At 40.3% G+C, this 24377-nt stretch overlaps 2 protein-coding genes across 3 annotated transcripts in view; one reads left to right on the top strand and one right to left on the bottom strand.

Moving 5' to 3' along the window:
• The first annotated feature begins 241 nt into the window (after positions 1-241).
• Positions 242-18593, top strand: LOC119656578 (major facilitator superfamily domain-containing protein 10). The gene is made up of 8 exons (XM_038062968.1): positions 242-465; positions 8931-9374; positions 9433-9774; positions 9850-9923; positions 13155-13330; positions 13387-13554; positions 13621-13758; positions 18247-18593. The coding sequence occupies exons 2-8, from the start codon at positions 8940-8942 to the stop codon at positions 18339-18341; spliced, it is 1428 nt and encodes a 475-aa protein (XP_037918896.1). The 5' UTR covers positions 242-465; positions 8931-8939; the 3' UTR covers positions 18342-18593.
• The window catches only part of LOC119656579 (prion-like-(Q/N-rich) domain-bearing protein 25), a 43480-nt gene continuing 37614 nt past the window's right edge, over positions 18512-24377 (bottom strand). Inside the window, exons 1-5 of one of the 2 annotated variants that reach the window (XM_038062970.1) lie at positions 23816-23959; positions 19379-19669; positions 19011-19259; positions 18832-18953; positions 18512-18768 (exon numbers count right to left, since the gene is read on the bottom strand). In XM_038062970.1, coding sequence (XP_037918898.1) covers positions 18565-18768; positions 18832-18953; positions 19011-19259; positions 19379-19631 — 828 coding nt within the window. In that variant the 5' untranslated portion in view covers positions 19632-19669; positions 23816-23959 and the 3' untranslated portion in view covers positions 18512-18564. Of the gene's footprint in view, positions 18769-18831; positions 18954-19010; positions 19260-19378; positions 19670-23815; positions 23960-24377 lie in introns of those variants that run through there. The other variant, XM_038062969.1, reaches the window with a different exon arrangement.

Here is a 24377-nt window from a genome sequence, read left to right on the forward strand (position 1 = left end):
GCATCCCATTTGTAAGGTGTGTATTGGATAATTAGATAAAAAGCAAGAGGGCTAGGCAAAACATCTCAAAGTAGACCAGTATTAAAGATTAATCTTAATAGAACCACAACGCTATCAATACATATTTAAATATCACTCCACTGAGATGTGTTCTGGCACGCTTTCCATCTTAAAGTTAAATACATCAATTGATGGAATGCTGGCAATGCCACCGCAGGTTGCTTGACAGATGACACATCAGCCTGTTGTTGTTTTCATATGCGGGAGTAGAAAAGTTGTTGGTTGCGGGTTTGGTTTACTTGTGGCTTCGCAAGCATGCCGACACTAAATTGGAAAGTATCTTAAGTGAAAGTGATTTCTCAGATAGTGCGTAAGTTGAGTGCGGCGAGTCACGACCTGTGTTTTTCTTATTAGGTGGTCAACAGCACAAAGGAATTAGAATCAACGCTTCGTGAATTTTGTCATGTGAGTAGGAAATCATCAAAACTTACTTGAAGAAATCAAACTGTAACCCAAGAAATTTTTGTGACATAATTAAGAATTGTTCTCACTCACGTATTCATTATTGGTCGCTACGTGCATATAATTAGTTACCTTCGTGGCAGAAAGCCTTCCGTTAGTTCCATAACCGTGTCATTAGCAAACGACGAATAGTTTTTTTATCGCAGTAATTTCAGTTATTACCTGTTGGTCCGATTGTTTGCTGGAGGCTTCCTTATCACATCATCTTCGATTTGCATAGTAAATAATGTTTAAGTCCTTTAGTTTTACTTCACAAAAGGTCTAAAAACTATTAATTCTTTTATTCCTGTTTTTACTAGAAACCTTATAACTACTTTACGAACAAATATAGAAAGAACGCTTTCAAAAGAAAATTAGGAAAAGATCTTTAGCAAACAATACGTTTCCTTCGATAAAGTAATTGTTATTGCCGGGCTTTCCTATGGCTTCCACGGGGTAACGAACTCGATACAAGTACGGTTGGTGTTCTTCAATCTTAAGTACAGTATTTCAGGGATTATACTGAAAAAGTGAGGTATTTCCTTAGAAGTCCTGACTTGGGGCTATATGAAAAGAGAAAGGAAGTAGGCAAAGCAAATTGAAATATGGTTTATTATTCTTTTATTGATCTTCCTAGTTGTTCGTGCATTGAACCACCAGCGTAGCCACTTTTCTTTGAGAAGATCATATCGCGTTTTGCACACATATTTCTTTATTTTTCCAATTAAAAACTACTTCACCTCAAAATAGTACTCAGAATAGTTTCACCATATCGAATCTAGATAAAGAGTTCAATTTCTACATTCTTGAACGATATTTATGGTGATCCTTAAATAGTTCGTTAATAAATTTATTTCTCCTACTAAATAGATATATAAGAATCCGAGAAACAACATGCATTACAAGAACTGGATTTAGATTTCGCAATATCTCTTTCAATGTTCTATGTCCCTCAAATCTGCTGTTTCCCATAGACCTAGTCTATAACAAATATGTATACCCAAGGGCAGCTAGTTGAATCCAACATATATCTCCATTACCACATGAGGCCTAAGTCCCCTTGCCGCGGTGAAGGTCCGTCTCCACAGTTCATATACTGTGAAAGTTTGTTTTATTTTTGCCTTACATTTTTATTCCAAAGAAGTTTCTTATCTACAATAACTCCCAAATACTTCACCTATGGAAAGTTAAAAGGTTATTTCCGTCATCTTTGGAGAGGTAAAGTCCATTTGGTTTCCTCCGTTTCGTAATAATTCAATTGTGGTTTTATTTGAAATTTACTGAAAGTTCATATCTGAGGCACTAACAGTAAATCAACAACTAGCACAGTTACATCATTCACATAAGCTCGAGTTTGTATTGGCAGATTTTGCAGTACTGAAAGCCCGTGCCTGAGGCTTCAGCTCTCAATCAAATCAAAGGCGTTTTGTATATTTTTACGCGCCGCTCCAAAGCCGCGGTCAACAGCTAGCTACCCCCATTATCCACTTATGGTTACGCGTATATTCGCACTGTTTGCAGTACGCATAGCAGCGACAATAACACGTCTCCTTAAGGCAGATTACGTTCTTCAGCACGCAGCAATCTCTGCATTAGCACAGCGTCCATTCACTAAGCTAAAATATCATTGACACCATAAGCACAGTCAGCTCATTTAATGTTCACGAACACCCTATCGAGTGTGTGTATGTGTGTGTTTGAGGTGGGGGAGAGGGAAAGCCTCCCAGCACGCAGAACTTTCATTGAACTCGATTCCGTGGATTCCGCTTCCTCATTACAGGATGGACACGTATCATCTTGAACAATTCCTACTCTGTGAAGAAATTGCGATAGCACACCTGCTTGAAGACAGCCGTTCGTCGCTTACGTTGTTAGGTAGCGATCAACACTCACTTCAGTACACAGCAACCTCTGCGCTCTACGCTATGCTAACTCCACTTTATTAGAGTTTCGTCAACACCATGCTCTCTAGTGACCTCACATAGCTTTTGGAAGGGCGCATAATCAAAAGCCCCTTCAATATCCATAAACACCCCTATCGCCCCTTGCAACACGTTCGTACTGAAGGGTTTGCAGAAACCATCAATTCTCTTCTTTCCACTTCTGACACCTGTTCTCTCGAGTGGTGTACTTCTGTATAGACTCAATTCTGGAGTTCGTGAAACGAGTACTCATCTTTCAGAGTGATGTGCTCTACCGTGAAATAAATAGACAAACCCACAAGATTTTCCACATCAATAAATTTGATGGTTTTCATATAGCGGGTACAACTTTAACGTCTTCTGAATGTAAGGCGGTGTCCCCATGCTACATTTTTCAACAAATATAATCATGTTGGGTGTCAGATGAAAGGCCTCGATTAGTACTTTTCAAGTCAGGTATTAGTTTTAAATTCGGTGGCGAAGCGGGCGAGTAAGGGTTCCATCAAATGGTCACTTAAATTAAGGGGCAATTCTCGGAACCTATCCACCATAAAAATCTGAAAACAAATCAGGATGATGGCCCTATATGATGACAACCAGGCCCCAAAATATTCTCCACACGGGTATCTGCTCAAATAAAGTTAATAATAGCATATTAATACACTTTTAAAATTTACAGGATTTTATCTAATACTAGCATTAAGTGCCAAGCATTTAGGCTCGGACTATCCTATCTGCCTAAAAATAAATCTAAAAGGGCTCTGATGCTCTTGGTGACTGGTGGTAGATTAATAGGAAAATCCGTCGACAGCTCACCGCAACATGGAGCGTGTGTGAGAGCCCCAGGGCATCAACAAAAACCGCAAGCGGTTTAGGTGCAATACCTGTAGCTAACAATATTATGAGAACTACAACCAACTTTTCGAGACCATCGAATTTCGTTTCATTTCCCGAACTAATAGCTCGTAGTTCACTTTCTTCTCCACACATTTCCGTTCAATGTTGCTATTATATGAGATAGTAACATCAATAATACACGCGGAGCGACGCATCTTCTCATCTAATAGCACGTCAGGCTTGTTGTGTGGTAAGCAAAAATATCGAGTAATGTCTGCGGTTCCTATCGGTACAACAGACAAGTTCCCGTAATCGGCCCATGCTTGCATGCAACGTTTTGATCAATCTCATTACATACACCTTAATGTCCATCTGTGTATTACACTGGCGCCATAATAATCCAGCTAGAAATGAGATGATCCGACTTCTGCAGCATGAAACCACATATTCTGCACTAGTTTTTCTCCACCTTCTTTTTCATTTTCAGCTTTTTATAAGCCATAGCCCGAGGGTTGCCTGTGCCAACTTTGTGGTGATGTTGCGCCGCAATGTCAACCACGCCCCTATCTCCGATGTTACGAGGCAGATTCATTCAGCGGCGGGAGAATTCAGGTGATGTATTCGGAATTTGGATACAGTAGTCTATATCTGCCGCTGGACGTTTTCTTTCTTCTTTCATAGCTGGGAGGGGAAAGCCACCAAAGCTATATCCGGCATGTAGCTCATGATGACCTTTCCCGATGGCTTGGATTTGACACTTGTCTAGGTCAAATTCTATCCCAATATCACGGCTGAACATGTCTACTATTACAATAGACTCCTACGATTTTCATCAATACCAACATACAATTGATTTTATCTAAGTATATCACGTAGGTACGACTCGAACTTATCACATAGGCCATACTTAATTGCAAAACCATGCCTTCTAGTGTCATTCAGAAGCCATAATACCATAGAAAACCAAAGTATCTCCTTGGAAAATTCCCTTCCGTATGCGGATGGGCTCTGGGGCGTTGGTACTCTCAGATGAACGCATTGACAAGGTGGTATGTCACTCCTCCATGACTCGCCAAAAATTTTATTAGTTTCGCATGAATGCGATAGAGACCTAATATATCGATTAATCAGGTACGCAGGACACTGTCAAAATTTTTGATGTAATCGATATTGTAACCAAACAGATTTCTTGGCCCTCTGGTTGCCTGTCCCACCACTACCGAATCGATAATGAGTTGCTCTTTTCAATCCCTTGATGCAACTCGTTGGTCTTGAGGTACGTATTAACCCTTCCACTATAATGGACGTTATTAATTTGTAAAGAATTGGTAAGTAAGTTATTGGCCATGTATCTGAAGATCCTGCACCGTGTTTGTAGTGAGAAGCTGGGTTCGGCCGACTAATGACGTAATTTATGCTATATAGCGACCGACCGTGTATACTGGTGAATTTTTATAAAAGAAATTCTGCACAAGATTCAGACCAGAGCCCAATCAGTTCTTCGAGCTGTTTATGACTCGTCAAATCTCTTCTTCAGTAACTTCTGCAAAATGCATGCTCTTCAGCGATAATACACTCGACATGCTCAGCTGCAGTATTCGGAACACGACTGCATATGACAGAAAGTTTTTGTTTTAGTCTGTCCAAAATTTCAAATTCATGTGTCTCACTGAGGATGGCATAGTTCCGGTAAACTCACTTCACTTTATTCTTCGCCATTCGCTGGCATTGTAAGTGCTGATATAAGTGAGCCTAGCAATCATCATCATCATCAACGGCGCAACAACCGGTATCCGGTCTAGGCCTGCCTTAATAAGGAACTCCAGACATCCCGGTTTTGCGCCGAGGTCCACCAATTCGATATCCCTAAAAGCTGTCTGGCGTCCTGGCCCACGCCATCGCTCCATCTTAGGCAGGGTCTGCCTCGTCTTCTTTTCCTACCATAGATATTGCCCTTATAGACTTTCCGGGTGGGATCATCTTCATCCATACGGATTAAGTGACCCGCCCACCGTAACCTATTGAGCCGGATTTTATCCACAACCGGACGGTCATGGTATCGCTCATAGATTTCGTCATTGTGTAGGCTACGGAATCGTCCATCCTCATGTAGGGGGCCAAAAATTCTTCGGAGGATTCTTCTCTCGAACGCGGCCAAGAGTTCGCAATTTTTCTTGCTAAGAACCCAAGTTTCCGAGGAATACATGAGGACTGGCAAGATCATAGTCTTGTACAGTAAGAGCTTTGACCCTATGGTGAGACGTTTCGAGCGGAACAGTCTTTGTAAGCTGAAGTAGGCTCTGTTGGCTGACAACAACCGTGCGCGGATTTCATCATCGTAGTTGTTATCGGTTGTGATTTTCGACCCTAGATAGGAGAAATTGCCTAGCAATGCCCTGCCTTAATGAGTCGCGCTCACGTTCCAGACGAATTTTCTATGGTGAATCTCTTCGGTCACTCAAATCAATAATATGAAAACAAATCTTCTGACCGTGCAATCTAACAGCCGCACCACAGTACACACGTGACTGCAATTGCAGGAGCAACATACCAGCACACAGCCGAGCCGCAATCTCATCATTGATTTGAGATAGAACTCTCGTAGTCGCTAAAGATGGATAGAGTCTGGGGATACCTGGTATATGCAAAGTCCCCATTTCTGAAAATTCTATATATGCTCTTGGAGACTCGTCCTGAACTTCAGCGAAGACTTCAGCCGGATGATGAAGAAAAGTGCTTCGGCGAGTACTGAAATTATTGCTAACAATGCCGCGTGGTGTTGTTGATGGCGCCGCCTCTGCGCCCATTGACTCTCAATAACCAGTTTTCATCATAACCTCACATATTACACGCGCGTATTGCGGGAAACGAATCGACGAATCTTTAGTGCATCAAGGAGCGGTAAGATATTGCACCTGCGCCCACCGTTGTTATTTCATAGTAGGAGCGAAGTTAATTTCCTTCGTCCACTTATCTGCGAACCTGCTCAAGGGCTCGCCATAGATTATGGCGAAACCGCTGCAGCAGGCGGAGCCAAGCTCTTGCTTCTCGCTTGGTTCGTGGCGCCTAGATGTCGAACCGCCCTACGATCAGCGGTTTAATGCCATGCTGTCCATTACGGAAGCCCGACCCAGTCACCAAATCAGACAACTCCCGCCGATTATCCGCGTCAGACCTTCTCATCATTTAATGGATTTGCATTTTATACCTGTCATTGGAATGATGGTGACTCTTTTCACCTCTTCCTTTAAAAGAGTTGGGGACGTCTATGGTGGATTTCCAAATTCCTCATAAGTTTAGTCGAAATAGTTTGATTCGTGAATATTCAATAAACAAAATAACCACTCATTTTCTTCTCTTTCTTTAGCCTTTAGCCTTCATAAGAGGAGCCGGATTGTCGTGATTGGTTGCGCCATTTTGTCCCATCAAAGGCCTGATCTGAATGCAGTCACAAGACTTCCCAATTCTCACTCAGCGTATCATGTTACCGTTGTTTCGCCTTGGTTGTTTACCATCGATTTCGATGTTCAGACCAATCTTGACAAGTGAATTCTCGTTAGCACGAACAATAGGCCGACCACCTTGTAGTAAATTTTAGATTTGAGACGTTCTCTGATACGTCGATCATAAAAAACACCAGTTTGAAAACACTCAATTTGTGCTAATGCGTGAAACAAATTCATAACGCAGTTCTCAGTTGGCTGATAGCATTGACCCGACATATTTGAACCGCCCAGTTCTGGGCAGGTCACTGCCACTGAACGTAATAATGTTTTATTCGATTTTATTCAGATTCAATCTTAGTCCATGTTGCATGAGGCAATCATTTCATTTTTGGACAAGTTGCTCGAGATCATCTTTTCTATTAGACGCCAGTAAAACGTCATCTACATAAAGAAGTGTATAGGGCGCTGGACCTGAGATGTCCCGTGTAACAAAGTCCGTAACAAGAACAAGGAGGATTGGTGAAAGGGCGCTTCCTTGATGAACATGAAGCGGTTTTGATACACCTGCCGAGCTTTGAACTTTACGTTTACTTTACGGATCGTGGTAGAGCAATTTAGCCCAGCGCAAAAGTTTTCCTGGCACTAGGTGCTGTGGTAGAGCATACCAGCTGAATTCGTGTGGCACACGGTCAAACGCTTTCTTCACCGGTGATCCCGAGGGTTGCCTAGGCTGCTTTGTGGATCGTGTCTTTAATTTGGTTCTTTGATTCTTTCACATTCGCAATGGTTGGTAAGCGCGTGAGATCATTGCTTCTTTATTCTCACTAAATCAGCACCATTTAATGCACGACTGGCCTGTACGTTCCTCACGTTGTCTACTTCGCAAGATGGCAATCAACGGCCGATGTTGCACTGCGTGGCGGTCAGTGACGGTGGTAAGATGCCGCTGTTTTATGAAACTATAGTCGATTTGCGTTTCAAGTACTAGGTCGTAGGTGTCCGCAAAATCGACAATATGCTCGCCACTCTCATTGTGCGTTCGAAACCCATTTTCCTCTATGGCACCTGTTGCCGTTTGACTTTTCACCCACATGGCTATTAAGGCCGTCTGCAATGATGATATAGTCATCAGCAGGCACGTTACAGACCTTTGCATCGAGAAGTTACCAGAAGGCATCTTTCTCGACATTAGGTCGACCTATCTGTGGGGCATATGCGATGAAGAAGTGAATAGTGCGATCGACTGATATAATGGTGAGCTTCATCAGCCGGTTATTAAATCGTTTGAATTCTTTAATGGTATCACGGAAACCCTCTGAGATGGCAATATCAACATCGTATTGGGTGTGTGAGCTACTAAAATAAAGAAGTTTACCGCCATTTTTACCGCGTTTGCGTTCTATGTCGCAGCTTTTAGTACCAGACCGCCGGTTTTCTTGAAGAGTGCAGATATGAATGCGACTTTTCCGAAAGGCTCTTACAAAATCCAGGATAGTGGAATAACCTAAACTACAGTTTTCCTATCTCTTTTCCTGATCTCCCTCAAGCGATTTGAGTAATATTTTCATCCCTTTTTCAGCGAAAAAGTGAAAAATTTATTGTCTCGAAACAAACAATAAATAAACAGATCTTGTGTGTATATCAAAACAATGTCAGACCCCATTATCAGTAATAATTTTACCATATGTATCAAAAGTCTTACGAAGACTAGTTTAATAAAAAAAAAGTTAGCGCATTTAATGCTCTTACATTTTATCTTTTATTGCTAAAGTTGACTAATTTGTCTTTACTGTTTTCTAGTCGGTATATTCTATTATTTGGGTTTAAATTTTTGTTAGAATTGAGGTTTTTATTGAAGCTCATTTTGGAAGCATCGTATTTTTTGCTTAGAGTTGAAGGGACATAGGCAGATCTAACGGAAATTGCTTTACAACAGTAACCAATTCGTGGCAATCGAGTTCCACTATCTTTTCTCGATAACTTTATATCCCCAAGTAATAATCCGGATTGTTGAAAATATTATTGCTTTGGCAATATTTGCTTATAACTTTCATTTAGGCGTTGGCATATGCATATCCTTAACAGAATCATTATAAGTTGATTCGAAAACTTTTGTTTGCTTTGTTTTCGTTTAAACATGTTTTCTTCGCTTCATGTATGTCAATTACTTTAACAAAAAATTTGAATACTTTTTTTATCTAATCTCCGTTTATTTTTATTACAGATACTTGCTATGTCTGGAGACTCAAATGAAATCTTTCACAGGCGAACACTATCCCAGGTGAATGGGACTGTTCAGTATGGAAAGGCAGAAACGACGAAACATGGAAAACTTCCAGAGGAAACCAACGCGAACAGGAGTAATCCGATAGTGTACATTGTTTTCATCTCACTTCTTCTGGACCTACTTGCTTTTACAATGATTCTGCCCTTATTTCCATCACTTCTCGAATATTATCGAACAAATGACAAACATGGGTTATATCAAAGCTTATCGAATAGTATTAAGTATTTCCAACAGCTTGTTGGGGCACCAGATAAATACAATTCCGTCCTATTTGGAGGTTTTCTTGGTTCGATGTTCAGTTTCCTTCAGTTTTTAACTAGTCCAATTGTCGGTGGATTGTCCGATGTGTATGGAAGAAAACCAATGATGCTGTTGTGCGCGGTATAAACATGAATGCTTTGTTTGTATAAATCCATTCTATTGAACTTTCTCTTTCTAGACGGGAATATCATTATCGTATTTATTATGGGCATTCTCGAACAACTTTGCTCTCTTTGTTTTGGCTCGATTTGTGGGTGGGTTAAGTAAAGGAAATATATCGCTTAGTATGGCGGTCATAACAGATGTTTCGAATGCGAAAAATCGTGCCAAAGGTATGGCGTTAGTAGGAATAGCCTTTTCGCTAGGCTTCATTATTGGACCAATGATTGGAGCAATTTTCGCAATGACTTCAGACAAAGGATCTGGATCATGGTTTTGGTTACCTGCCATGTTCGCAATGAGTTTGAGTGTAGCGGATTTACTGTTTTTAGTAGTCTGCTTGAAGGAGACATTGCCAAAGGTAAGGAATATTTCCTTCTCTCATTCCTTAAAGTATTCATAATAAACAAATTATTCAAATTACTTGATATTACAGGAGAAGCGGGCTTCCAATATAGCAACGTCAGTTGCACAAGCGTTCGACTTTATTAACATCTCCTCGATCTTTCGGTAAGAATGGAAATTATTTACAAAGTTATATACTAACCAAAAAGTCCAGAAATGCTGTCAATTGCTCAGCAAGATTACATTACATTACAATAATCATTCGGAAAATATATGACAACTTAGCGATAGAGTATTTTTAAAAAAGCAATAAATTCAAAGCCTCCCAATAATTTTAGATTAAGTGATTTGATAGTGACAATTGAAATAGTTATTTATCCGCGTTCTCAGTGATAGCGGGAGTTATTGCACAAAATTAGTGATACCTTTATTATGAAAACAAGTCGGGAAACCGGAAGCTTGACGCTTTAGGTATAAAAGGTTTTGTGTTTCCATATGTGAGGAGCGATGAGCATGACAGCTCCGTGGGTACATAGTTAAACATTCCATTGCCCTCTGTTTTTTAGAAAAAGATTTAAATAAATCCTTTGATGACAAGAACTGTATGATAATAGTTAACCTCATACGCTTCACACTCCGAGTTTAATATTATTAAATGTGAACAAATTAATCTACAACAGATACAAAAGGGCTAGGGAGAAGTAGATTCTTCAGGAATGTAATTTTAATATTGCACTCGTATGTCAATTATTCCCGTTAATTATGACGTCAGCATCTCATTTGCATGGCTTAGGATGCGGTTAATTCGCACAAAATTCCCAAATTGAGTCCTCTCTCACTTTAAGTGTGTACATTTTAACTCCTTACTCACGCACTTTACAATCCAGGTCCACTAATACCAGTTTTGGAAAGTACTAAAACCTTTCATACTATATCCGGTGAAGAAAAATTTAAATCCCCCCTTTGCATGTGTGGGGAGCCCCCCCTTAAACTCCACCTAAATTTATGTCACTCGCTGTATGCGTAGGATTTCATAGTTTCCATCTGTTTACCAAATTTCGTTTGGATCGGTTTAGCCGTTTTGGAGAAAAGTGCGTGTGACAGACAGATAGACGGTGAATCGATTTTACACAGAACCTTAAAAGCATCATAATCATGTGTTGGCTTGCGAATGGAATGAAAGGACAGGAAATGTTTATAATGTACAAAAGAAAACGTGTCAATCACAGTATTCATTTATTCGCAACTATTATCTTATTGCTCGTAAATTATCGGTCAGTTGATACCTAACTGACCTGACCTTATGGTCAGCTCTGTGCTCGAACAACGTGCCACGCTTGCGCAGTAAGAAAGTTTCCCCATCGCGACTGCCGAGCCGGCCCATATTTAATTTGAGCAGGATATCAGTACCTTCTTTGTTACGCACACTCAGAAGACAATTCCCACGTCAACTGCTGAGCACGATATACTCGATCTGATAAGATGTTCATTGCCGATCAAATGAAACCAAACGGATCTTGCGGTAGGACCTAGGCTCGCGAATAATATGGGGTAAAAACCGTTGACCGTTGCTGTTAGGGTCACCATAACCATGTCTCTCCATGATTGGATCAGGGCCTTGAAGTGTGTTAGAGCACTTCATTCAAGACCGTAACGGTACACTACAGAACACTGTAGGAGGCAATGTAGTCAGCATTACGCTCGCCCGAGATTATTACCTTGATTTGATTCAGGTACCCATTCACAGCTGAGTCGACTGGTATCCGACGTCAAATCACGATACAAATCCCACTGCCGCCAGCGAGACTCTCCATGATTTGCCATAGGAAAATTTTGTCAGAGCCCACCTTAGTATTCGGATTACTCATCACGATCACAATATCACCTTTGGAAGAGTGTTCGCGCGTCTTGCGGTTGCCGTAAGCATTAATCTAACACCGAATTCACGCTTATTTCCGTCAGGCTCTCTGGAGTACAGTAGCACAGCGCCGCAAAAGAAAGGCGAATGCTGTCCAGAGTTCCGCCATCTAATATTACTTAAGCTCAAAATGTCCAGGCTTTCACGCTTAAGTTGGAAAAAGCAAACATTCTGCATGCACTCGATACCGCTATCAAGGAAAATGCACACATACCGAAAACCAACTCGTGACCTAATACGATAGGGAAAGGTCGTTGCCGGAAGGCCGTCCTTATCCGAGGCATGAATAACGCTTGCATAGCAATTGGAAATTCAAAGTCTGCAGGTTGGTAGCCCACAAATTTCGATTCCTTTTAACCGCCTTTTAAAATAAGCTGCTGAATGCGTAATCCCCGTCCCACAGGGGAGTGACTATCTCAGTAAGGTAAAGATGCGATTGAAGGCCCCATTTACTCCCTGAGGCGCCTGGATATCACACGGCCATTCAATCTATAGTAACTCGTCTTTCCTCCTTTCTCGAACGGGCTTCAAACCACTCTTGGTAAGTCATTTTACGAAGAAAATAATAAATAAGTCAGGTTTTTTATCCGACTTCAGGATTGCATTTTGGGATCAAGACGAGTCCCATTTGAAAGAATATTTAATTAAAGTCAAAATTTGATTACATTAGTTACAGATCATGTAAAGTCCATGATGGTGAATGAATAGGACTGTTATGAATAAGTGAATATGTGGTGCCTGGGTGTGCCGAAAGGCTTAGCCTCTAAGCAATCAGACCATAGTGGTCCATTGTTTTCGACACTCCCGACTAACAAAATATCCCAGGTTGATTTATGTACTGCAGATTCCATTAGTGGATGTGGTGCTTCCCTTTGTCGCTGGAATACATCCGCATCAAAAATTTGATCTGATGGTGTCATAGGCGGGACACTCCCATAGGAATTGTTCCGTGGATTCCGCGTCCTCGTTGCAGGATGAACACATATCGTACAATATTCCAATTCTTAGTGTTCATAGTTATGGCTAGATAGAATGCCCATTGCATTTCGACAGATCAAATTTTGCGATATTTTCCAAGAGGAATAAACAAGTTTTGCAGATACAAAAGTGTATACGTGAATTCTATTGCGAAATTTCTGCAAACTTTATATATTTATAAGGTGTATTTATTTACTTTTATAGTATATGTTCATAGTATTTGTTTTCCAAAAAAGAGGAACACCTGCATATTACTGGTATTATAGCCTTTTTTCAGTAGAGATTCAGGGGATGGGAAATCCCACGAACGAAATGAAAAAAATATTGCAGCTCAATCAATCTCATCCAATTGATTACATATACGAAGGTTAATATTTTCCGCTAATTTACTATGGATTGCTTCCTATGTAATGTTCATTATATATCTCCGAACGAGTCCTTCTTTATTTTGCAATTTTTTATTCTGGCATGATAAAATTTAAATAATTTCCCAATTTTAGATTCGCTGCTGTGAAAAATGTAAAACAAGCAGATGTCTACATTTTAAGGCATCTCGGATTTATTCATTTCATATATTTATTTATCTACTCTGGATTAGAGTTTACCGTGACATTTCTTATGTACCATAAGTTCGATTGTACGTCAATCGATCAAGCGAGGATGTTCTTAACAACAGGTTCATATTTCCAGCATAGGGGTGAATCTTTTAATTAATCATGTTTTTTTATAAAGGCGTAATCATGGCATTGCTTCAAGGATCCGTCGTTCGAAGACTGCCTCCTCAGTTAGTGAAGAAATCGGCCGTATTTGGTTTATACCTCATTGTACCTGCCTTTATTTGTGTGGGATTAGCGAAAAGCCTTGTCCTTCTCTACTTTGGAATGATACTTTTCGCAATATGTAAGTTTTAATGTTATTGTCTGTCTAAATTTCATGCTAAAGTATAATTTATGCTTTTTCTTTCAGCAACGGCTTTCGTAGTAACATGCATGACAACCATAGTATCAAGATATGGACAATTTGATCAAAAAGGAACAGTATTGGGCATTTTTCGCTCTTTGGGTGCTTTAGGACGTGCTTTGGGACCAGTTATTGGATCAATGGGTGTGTATAATTTATTGTTAATTATTTTATTTTCACTGAGGTACAATACGACGTTTATCTCACAAGACAACAGAAATAATTTAGAGAATCTATTCAAGTTAATAAGACCGTATTTACGATAAATGCGAGCTAACCGTCAAACGTTACGTCATGCGTAATGCTAAAACCATAAAAATCCGATTTTTTTTAGTTCGGTTAGTACAGTTCTATTTTTCTTATATAAACATAAACAATCTCGGTGAGCAAGAAAAAGAAAAAGATAACAAATGCAATCAAGTATTGTTATTTGAATGAATTTATCAGAATCATAAACAATCATTTACGTCTCAGTGTCACATTAAACCGCCTCTATGTTTTTTTATTGTTACCATGTTTAGATCTATCTAGAACTACGTGTAGTAAGCAGAACGGTTTTAGTACCTACCTTGTCTATCTAAGCGAGAATTATTGATGTTGATATGCACTAGATGACATGTAGGCACACACTATAACTTAAAGTTATTTCGCTTTACAACATGTGAAGAATTGAGGATCGCACCTTCACTTATAATCCAATACTAATTCTCTCTTCGACTATGTCATTTTCAACTTAGGATGCGATGGATGGATGGAACCGATTAGTGTTCTAAGTCGAAATGTTATTAGGTGTGATTGAGTTCCTAATCCGCCATCAAATTTGATTCGCATGCCCAATCGGTTCTAATAGAGAATTACTATGAGTGCAATATAAATATCCTGTGGCTTAATAGCATCCCGTAACTGGTTGAGAAACACATGAAGGAGAAGCTAATATTCTTCCTTCTTTTCACAACCAGCCTGCTTTCAAGTCTGGAAAACGTTGTGAAAATTGAGAAGCAGCAAACAGAAAATGAAATCATTATCGTAGTCATGATAGCCATAGCAGGTGTCTTGAATGATTGCTTCTTCGGAGCAATGGTATCAGCCATTAAGAAGGAGTGTATAGAGGGTACTACATGCAGAACTCTACGATCGTATCTTCTCTACTGTGGAGCCTTACAATAGATAAAGAACTAGTATTACTATGAGTGGTTTTCCGGATGATTCAATTGGTTAGAGCGCTGGGCTGTCGTAGCGGAAGGTCGCGGGACAAATCTCACAGGTAGCAGAAGGGATTTGTTATGGTGACTGAATGTCGGATAACAGTCGACCCAGCTGTGAATGAGTACCTGATCAAATCAGGGTAATAATCTCGTACGAGCGCAAAGGCGACCACATTACTTCCTACAGTGTACCTTCAAGGCCCCGATCAAATATGGATTGTTGCGCCAACGATTATTATATTTATGAGTGATTTTACTCACAAGTATATCATCTACGTACTCATATCGGGGGAATTCCCAGAACAAGCTCTGTGTTTATTTACCAATTTACCAAAAAGAGAAAGCTGAATGAACTCAAACTTTGGCCCTTTTTTGCTGAACATCATCAACTGTTTAGCGAGCCTGTATACTTGGGAGCTATCCTAAACATTTCGAACAAGTAATAAAAATTTCTTCTATTTCAAATATGCAAAACTCCTGGAAATCTCGTAAGAAATGGAAAAAGTGGGTGATCGTTAAGTTTTAAAGAAGAGCACTTGAGTGCGACGATTACAGAAATAATCGCTGAAATCATCCTCATCCACCAAAAACATCTCAACAGCTTGTTGGCCAGAGAGCAAGCAATTTTGGTTCAGAACTCCTCCCTGTACCGACCAAATGAACACCCCTGGGATCACTGTGGAGCATAGTGCGAAGTTTAATTTTAATCAGTGCACCCACCTGCTTTTCATCGATTTTGAGAAAGCTTTTGATAGCCTCAACAAACTTATAGCTATTAACAGAGCGACTTATGATGACACAAAGTGGCATGTGATGCAACGAGGTAAAATCTCAGAGTAATTAAACCGTCGACCACTAAGATTGCATCCTATCACAGATACCTTTTCTTCCCGTAATCGTCGACGGAAATATTATAAATCATATCATCTTTCCTCATACACCTCAACTAAGCTTGTTCCTGTCCATGGTGACACCGAAGTTAATGTCGCATTTACAACACTGCATCCGTCTTTGCGGTTTTCTTCAAAATCTGAAAATGCAACTATTTCAACATCACTATCAAGTTACGTTGTTCCGCACCAACATTTCCTCTGTGCTGTTGTGTTCCTCGGGGTAGTACAGCCTAAGTAACAAGCCAATCGATGGAAGATAGCGATGGGTTAAAGGCATATTAAAATAATACTCTAGAGTGGGCAACAAAAGTCAATGAACAGGAAAAGTATGTAAGCTTAAAATAAAAACCCTGATAGGCTTAATAACCAGCGATTATCTTCTATTGAAATACTGCACACGATAGAGATCTATAACGAAGACCGAACGACATGTAGACTGTAATGAAGAAGAGGAGATAACCTTACATATCATATTAGATAGCCCCGCACTCATGCAATGGAAATAGACCAACTGGGGAACAATACACCTTGGAGAAGGGCTCAATCAGGTACACCTTGTAGATTATTTCTTCAGGCTAACGAGTAGGACAGCAATTTTTATGTGAATTAACTATGGTAGGATATACAATAAGTCAACAGGCTGTAGTACGGGGCATCAACACCCGATCTCATACAAAGTCCCCCCTCCCCATTCATCTATCTCGCTAAATAACTTTTCATAAAATTCCATAGAAGTAACCAAGGGCAGAACCCACTGTCTGCCTGAAAAGTAAAATGGGTTGTTCACCAAGAATATGGAAGTGAATCTTAACCCACAGTACAAGATAGTATCATGCTGGTTGATACATTGATATCAATAAGGAGGAGGAATAAAGGAGACTGTGGAATAGCGAAAGAGGTATGCTCAGGGATTAGAGTAAGATTGACAATGGGAATTTTGACCTTAGACGGTCTAAGATAAGAAGTCATTCTAAATTATAAGCACCTGTTAAAAGTCATAAGGGGCAGCGAATCCCTAGAAAATATTCCAAAGCTATGAAGGCGGACTAAAGTTATCTTTTTTGTAAAAGCAGAAGAAATATTTTTTTTCATCCTAAATTATTCAGATCAATTTTCCATTCGCAAGAAAAACAGTAGGGAAGGTCCCGCAAATGACATTGCTACTAACGTTCTTACGCGTAAATCCCTGCAATCATGCCAGCATACATACCGGGTACGAAAATCAACTGAAACCGCCACGTGACGCAATAGGTCTATAAGATAGCATAAGTTAGAACACGGGGTTTAAAATGCGAGAAACTGCCTGAACCGAAAAAAAGATCGGTATTCTTTCCAGGTGCTACCCCGAGTTACTCATACCGCGGAACAGAATTAAAACGAAGTTTCATTTGGAAAGGGAATATGGCAAGGACCCACTGCTTAAATTAGCAGATGATATCCTGGTTGATAGCAGAAGTAGATGTCGCAAAAACATATTCCATAGGCAAATGTGTTTACTCCAACCTCTAAATGTACTATAGGAAGCAGAGCATTGCAAACCAGGTGAACTGTAAACTGATATAGGAATTGAATACACTCGACCGGTATAAACTGGGTTTCGAGCCACATTGGGTTAGTGGCAGCAAATAAGCTAACAGAGAAGAGCAATGTATGGAATTAGGAAGTGTTTCACCGTCATGGCCCACAGAACTGTTTAAACTTGCCAACCTTAGCATCATAGTATATATATTAAAGGCCACTGAAGGTTAAACTACTACCGAGGGAAACTGGATATATGTGAGAACATTATTTGCAGATTTTGTGAGGTCCGTATACATCGTGAAACAATGTCCAGCATTCAACCACAGAATATGAGTTCCAGTTAGAATAAGCTCCACCACAGAATGCCGAATATAGGCGGCAGGCTTCTGAAGGGGAATTAAGTGGGCAATATTCAACTAGTAGCCCGCTCTCCCTTTCTTCGTAACAAAATCTTTCTTAATGGAAGGAAGGCAATGAATGTGTCCAACATATACGGAGTTTCTACTGCAAATTACTTCACATCTGCCTTCCAGCAATAACGCGATCCCTGAACACTCGCGATCTCCGCATTCCCAACAAGGGAACATTCCAGCTTTTTAATCCTGTTTCAGTAAGGAATCAATTCTGTCATGGCAAGTTGTGTAGAAACCTTTCCAAAAGTCTTACACTAATCGTATGATGGGAAAAGGAAGCAGCCATTAATATCTTCTGCTGGTTTTCGAAGGAAGCAATGTGGCACCTTTTATGGTGGACTCCTGTACGAACTTCACGACCATTTGGTATAGTTTGTGCGCACTTCCGATCCGCATCACATCAGATCTACCCAAAGTCGTTAGTGTACAAAAAAATATAATATAATTTCTCCTTTGTGCTACCAATATTCTTTTCAATTTTCTTCAAAATTACCTCTGCCTTCATTCCACCGTTGTCCGAAAATCTTCGTCCCCATAACTCCTTTTTAAATTAAAATGTACGAATAAAACACTTAATTTGAAAAATTTGTCCTTTTCCAGCATTTTGGAGTGTTGGAGCTTCAACGACTTATGTCTTTGGAGGCCTCATGTTACTTATCCCCGCCATACTGCTTAATCGTTTGCAAACGTCATAGTGACTATGCAAAGTAACCCGAATAAGTGCAACTCGAATCACATTCCTGAAGGTATTACCTGCTCAAGTATCGTCGTATTGCAACATACAAGTATTTTTGATAATCTACTTATTTTTAGTAACTTATGTAAATACAAGTATTTAGAATTTAATGAAATAAAAAAGATCCAGTGTTACAAGCATTTTGTTATCAACATTTTGTATATTTTTTGTATGATTATATATTATATAAATAAATAAATTATTATTATCAGTGCTAAATATCTTTGGCTAAAATTTTTCTTGTCGGCAAATGAACATTGTCCATTTTCTGTATGTAGGTTATTGCGACATGTACATCGTCCGTCTATGCAATCCAGCTCCCCAAATGGTAAGCAGTTCTCGGTGGCCTCACATATCCCACCGGCTGGAACGCTCACCCAACATTTCTGCAAAGTAAATAATCTTTATTCCTATATCCTTATCTGAACAAGTCTAATCTATATGCATACAAAATTGTGTTGATGGTAGCCTTGTTTGCAACCACATGTATAGTTCGCATCACACACTGAATAGGGAATACGCTCTGTGCATTGGTGATCTTCTTCACATTCATCTTGTAGATGTTCAGCCACTGCAAATAAAAAGGCCAAAATTATTGAAAAAATAATTGTTTCTTGAATCGTACAACCTTTAAGGCACTTGTTCCCAGCTTTATTGATTGTGTGGCTTATTTTACAGCGGCAAATGTCAAGGCATCGTGTATTGAAGTCGGTACATTCTTCATCAATAGAACATTCCTGACCCAAGTCGACGTTTCTAATGCACTGGGTAAAATCACGATTTGCATGCTTTCCATAAGGGCATTGGCATACACCTGATCTGCACACAGCCTCGTCAATAATACAATTATTCTTAAGTCTACAGAAATCTCCAATCTCTGTTTAGGATAGAAAGAAAAATGAATCGGAATATGAGAATCCGATGAAAAATATAAACTTTGTAATTGAATGAATTCTAGAAAGATATTCTTGCAAATGATTGTAACTCTGTACTTACTGGAAGTTTTATAACAACTGTTCTCGCGTTGGACATAGTGTGTGCCTTCCTTGCACTGACATCTGTTGTTTAGACACTCAGATTCAGTGCTTAACGTTATCATACACTGTTCATTATAAGTGCACACGTCATTAATAGTTGCAGCTGCCTTGAAGCACTCACGATGTCCATTTTCTGATATGATAATATACCCTTTATGACACAAACAGATACCAGTCGATGGCGGATTCGATCGCTCGCAATATGCATTCATGGGGCAATCAGAGTTATCGTCGCAAACATTGCTTGTTCCTGAAAAAACGAAAGAAGTAAATTAATGTAATGATCTGAAACTGCATTAAAACTGATTTAAGTGCAAAATTCCTCCTCTCCGTCTTAGATGTTTTCATTCAACCATAGGCGTAACCATAGCGTAAGCTAAGTACTGAGGAAGAGAGTAAGTAGCTCTCGAAATACGTATTTACTAACTATTAAAATATATTGTAGTAGGAGGAAGCTACCTAGTTTTATTTTTGTTCCTACATTGTATGAGCTACTATAAATTTGTCAGTAATACAACGATTTTCACCAAAGTTAGTATAATAATAATAATAATCGTTGGCGCAACAATTCAATTGGATCAGGGCCTTGAAGTGCGTTAGAGCACTTCATTCAACATCGTAACGGTACACTACAGAATTATAGTACCCTGTAGGAGGCAATGTGGTCAGCATTGCGCTCGCCCGAGATTATTACCCTGATTTGACTCAGGCATTCATAGCCCAATCGAGTGGTATCCGACGTCAAATTATGTAACAAATTCCACTGCCACCAGTGAGATTTGAACAGCGAGCTTCCGTGCGACAGCCTTGTGCTTTAACCATTCAGCCATCCGGGCATAACATAGCATATATTACTGCGAGGGGGTTTTGCAGTCAATTTCTAAAAAATATAATAATACGCTATTATAAGCAGCTCGGATATCAACAAGAGAGGTGAGTCATTCTTTGATTTTATTATTACTTCAAACCTATCGGTGCGTAACAGGGGCAGTACACTAACCTTCCATTTCCCCTGCTCGGAGAACTGTGACGGTTGGGCGGAGGTCCTTGATATCACCCTAATAACCGACAATGGGATTCTTAGGGTGGAGGACTAGAGAGTGTCTGACCAGGGATCCTTCTCTGATCAGAGTTGGATACTTTTCAGTTTAGATCTCACCGCAGGTCTCCAAAACCTTCAGAGACCCCAGGAGGATGGACTGAAGAAAGTTTGGCCAAGTAATTAAGAACAAATCTCCGGTGCGCAAATTGGTAAGATTGGCAAGACAGACGAACTGGAGTCAAAGGTCGGGGCTCTGGAAAAGGCATTCGATACCACCTTTAAAATCTCGGGCCCTACTAAGTACAGCAAAAAGACACTGCCACCGTGGTGCAATGGAGATCTCTCCAGCCTCAGGAAGCTGACCAGAGAAATCTTCAATATCTGCTACAGGCAAAAATATTTACCGCCATACAAGGACTGCCTGAAGAAGTACCAGTCGGCCCTCAGGACCGCCTAGAGGCGGTCTTGGTTGGACTATTGTCAGAACATCGAAAGCACCAGTGAATCCGCGAGGCTCAGTAAGATTCTGCCCAATGAACATAAGAGCCCATCCTGGACGGAATCTTTTAGCGAAACCTTGGAGCTGCTGGTTCAAACGCACTTTCCCGCCAACAACGGACTGTGAGTCAGAACCTTGCTTGGAGGGTTTGCGACCACCCCAGATGTTCGAGACTATAAAATCGGTAATTGCCGAGGGTAAGATCGGCTGGGCTATAAACAGCTTTTCCGCATATAAATCTCCAGGCCCAGATGGCATAATGCCAGTCACGAAAGGGTGGTTTTTATACCGAAAGCGGGGAGGCGCGGTCATGAGTCCGCGAAGGACTTTCGACCAATCAGCCTGACTTCTTTCGTGCTGAAGACCCTAGACGAATTACCTCGGGAAATCTGGGCATTCCCCACGGACTATGTCACCCGAAAGCTCAATTTCACGAGAAACTTTGCTGTGGACTTTCCAACCAGGGTAAAGTGGAAGATCGGCGGCGTGTTGCACGGTTATGACTCAGTATTCTTTACCGACGGATCAAAAATGGCGTGTGGAGTCGGCACGGAGGTTTTTACGAATACACACAGTGTATCCAAGTCTTACGATCTCTTAGGTTTCCACAGTGTATTCCAGGCGGAAGTACCCTATGATGGCGAGTGCTTACTAGCTGTGCCAAGTCAAGGAGAATTTGGTCCGCTTATAACATAACCCGATCACGAGAGCTCCTGTGCCAGATTGCGATTGCCCAGCTCTAGCTAGATTCAGGCTACGGACACTGGGTAAACCATTCTTTGGGGACCTCAGAGAGGATTCTAGCTGCAGGGTGGGAGAGTTGATTTCCTTCGTGAATGCTACGCGCTGGCTCTGAAGATCCGAGCCGGCTAGACTCTGCCTCCCTGCTCCATCAAAACGGGGCACCACAGCGCTAATTGGGCTCCTTGAACCGGCCACTGATACTTACCTACCTACCTACACTATTATAAAGCTCATTTGAGCAGATATCGGTATGGAGGGTATTTTGAGCTTTAGATGCCAGGGGGCAGCTTTATGATTTTTTTCAGATTTTTCGTTTTTAAGGTTAGTGTTTGCAAAACAAAACCTTATTAAAATCGGTTCAATGTCTGTCTGCCGGTCCGTCAAGCACTTTTCTCAGAAACGGCTATACCGATTGACACGAAATTTGGTGAGAAGGTGGGAACTGTAGACCCCTAGGCATGCAGGGAAGGATATCCTTCTAGGTTGAATTGAGGGGGGGTGGGCCCATACATATAAAACGGGGGTGTAAATTTTTTTTTTCACCGAATGTAGTCCTGTGGAGTATCAAATGAAAGGTCGCGATTAGTACTTTCCGAAGCCGGTCTTAGTTTTGAGATTTGTTAAAAAGGCTCTTTAACACGATACCCAATGGGTCCGTTCTCAGAAACTGCCCAACCGAAAAATCTGAAAAAATTCACGAAGCTGCTTCTATATGGTACCCAGGCCTCAAAATACTCTCCACATCGATATCTATTCAAATTAAGTTAATAATAGTATATTACCATATTTTTGTATCTCAGAGTTATAAAAGCTGGTAGTAGTATAAAATATAATATGGAGCATATTATCCCCAGGTTTTATCAAAATCATACTAATACTAACAAAGTTACAGTAGCTCAAAATTGACTGTAAATTTACTGCAACTAAATATCACATTGAAGTGGGTAGTCAGACATGCTAAATGCAAATACATAATGGGCTACGTACAAATGGAATAGTTCTGCACTTAATATACTCACAGAAGAAGCAAACAAAACCTTTCATACCTGAAGCGCCCAGCTTCCGGGTTCCCTACTTGTTATACTTCCCGAGAATGTGAAAGAAATTCTCGTTTTATAGTCCCCGCCTTCGGAAGTGATGCCTAACATGACTATATGTTCTTCGGTGAAGAAAAGTATACAACCTCTTTTGCTTGTATGGGGACCCCCTCTTGAATTTGATGTAGAAAGGTCTTTCACTGTATGCCTGGGCGGTCACAGTTCCCACCTCTCCACCAAATTTCATGTTAATCGGTACAATTGCCCTTAAGAAAATGCGTGTGGCAAACAGACAAACCGACAGTGAACCGATTTTAATAAGTTTTTGTTTTACAAAAAGACATAAAAGAAGTTAAGCAATTCGAATACTAAACGTGATATAAAAAAATGCTAATGTATTGTTTTGAGTTTTCGTGTGCGACTTTTCCTGACTTCCCTTCACACAAAAAATCTCAAAAAACCACTGCGACCACTCGACTTGAACTTTTGCCGGATGATTCTTGAGATTACATTCTATTGAACTATTGCGCAACTAAAAAAAATAAAGGGTCTGATTGTGAAAAGTGCATTTAATGCGCCCGGCGACAGTTCGTCCCGTTGTCAGTAGAAATCAGGCTTCCTAGATATACAAATTGATCAACGCCTTCAATGTACCACCCACTGATCCAAATAGTAAGAGCGCGATGAATAGTTATCACACGGAGAACCTTGGCTTAGTTAGTGTTTATCTTCCCAGGATTCTCGATCTCTTTCCAAATCCAGAGCCATTTGGCCGAGGTTTTTGATCTGATGGGAGAGCGAGTAAATATGATCTGCGTATTCGAAGTGTTTGACGAAAGATATCATAGTTTATTGAAGTCCTCCCCGTTCTCCGCGTCGGCTACAGAATGCAACTCTGACGGATGCCGCTATGGACTTCAAATTCCTCAGCAATTTAACCTCAAAACCCATCAATCCTGTGAGAAGCAACAGAGACAGCACGCAAACGAATGTTAGCGGTCATCATAAATTTCTAGCTATACACAAATGGGAAAACCTACATCCAAAGTTCTTCACATAAGAAAAATACAAAACCTTTTGTATCCAAAGCGTCCAGCTTCTACTTTCCCACATTATTTTTGAAGTGTTCGATTTCAATATTTCAAGCATAATTAGTTTACTCGTTTAATTAAAACTTGGTGAGAGGAATGATTATTGCACTAATTAATACAGTAACTATTATTAGTGCTTCGTTGTCGTCGCTCGTATCACCTTACCAGCTTATGCCATATGGGGAAAGAGGCCGGTTAAACGCGCCCCACAAGTACTGCGAATGAACAATTAACAATGCTCGGAAGACTGGACAGACGCGAAACTAAAAACTTCCGTAACGCTACGGCAAACTGTATTTAACATGCCGTTTACTGGGTGACAAAACAATGTTCCATGAATACTTTTCAGTACATGGCGACTTTGTAATTGTAAGTCTTCTTTATCGTTACACATGTTCGTTCTTTAGGAGCGCTTGTAATTCTCTTTTCCGTCCATGCAAGGGAACCATTGGAAAAAGCCAGTGATGAACTGTCGGCAAGTTCACGTTGCCCATTCATTGTCTACTGAAGTGTGTTCTTATTTTCCCATCGAACAGTAATGTACA

The sequence above is a fragment of the Hermetia illucens genome, chromosome 5 (assembly GCF_905115235.1).
Source record: "Hermetia illucens chromosome 5, iHerIll2.2.curated.20191125, whole genome shotgun sequence".
Classification (NCBI taxonomy): domain Eukaryota; kingdom Metazoa; phylum Arthropoda; class Insecta; order Diptera; family Stratiomyidae; genus Hermetia; species Hermetia illucens.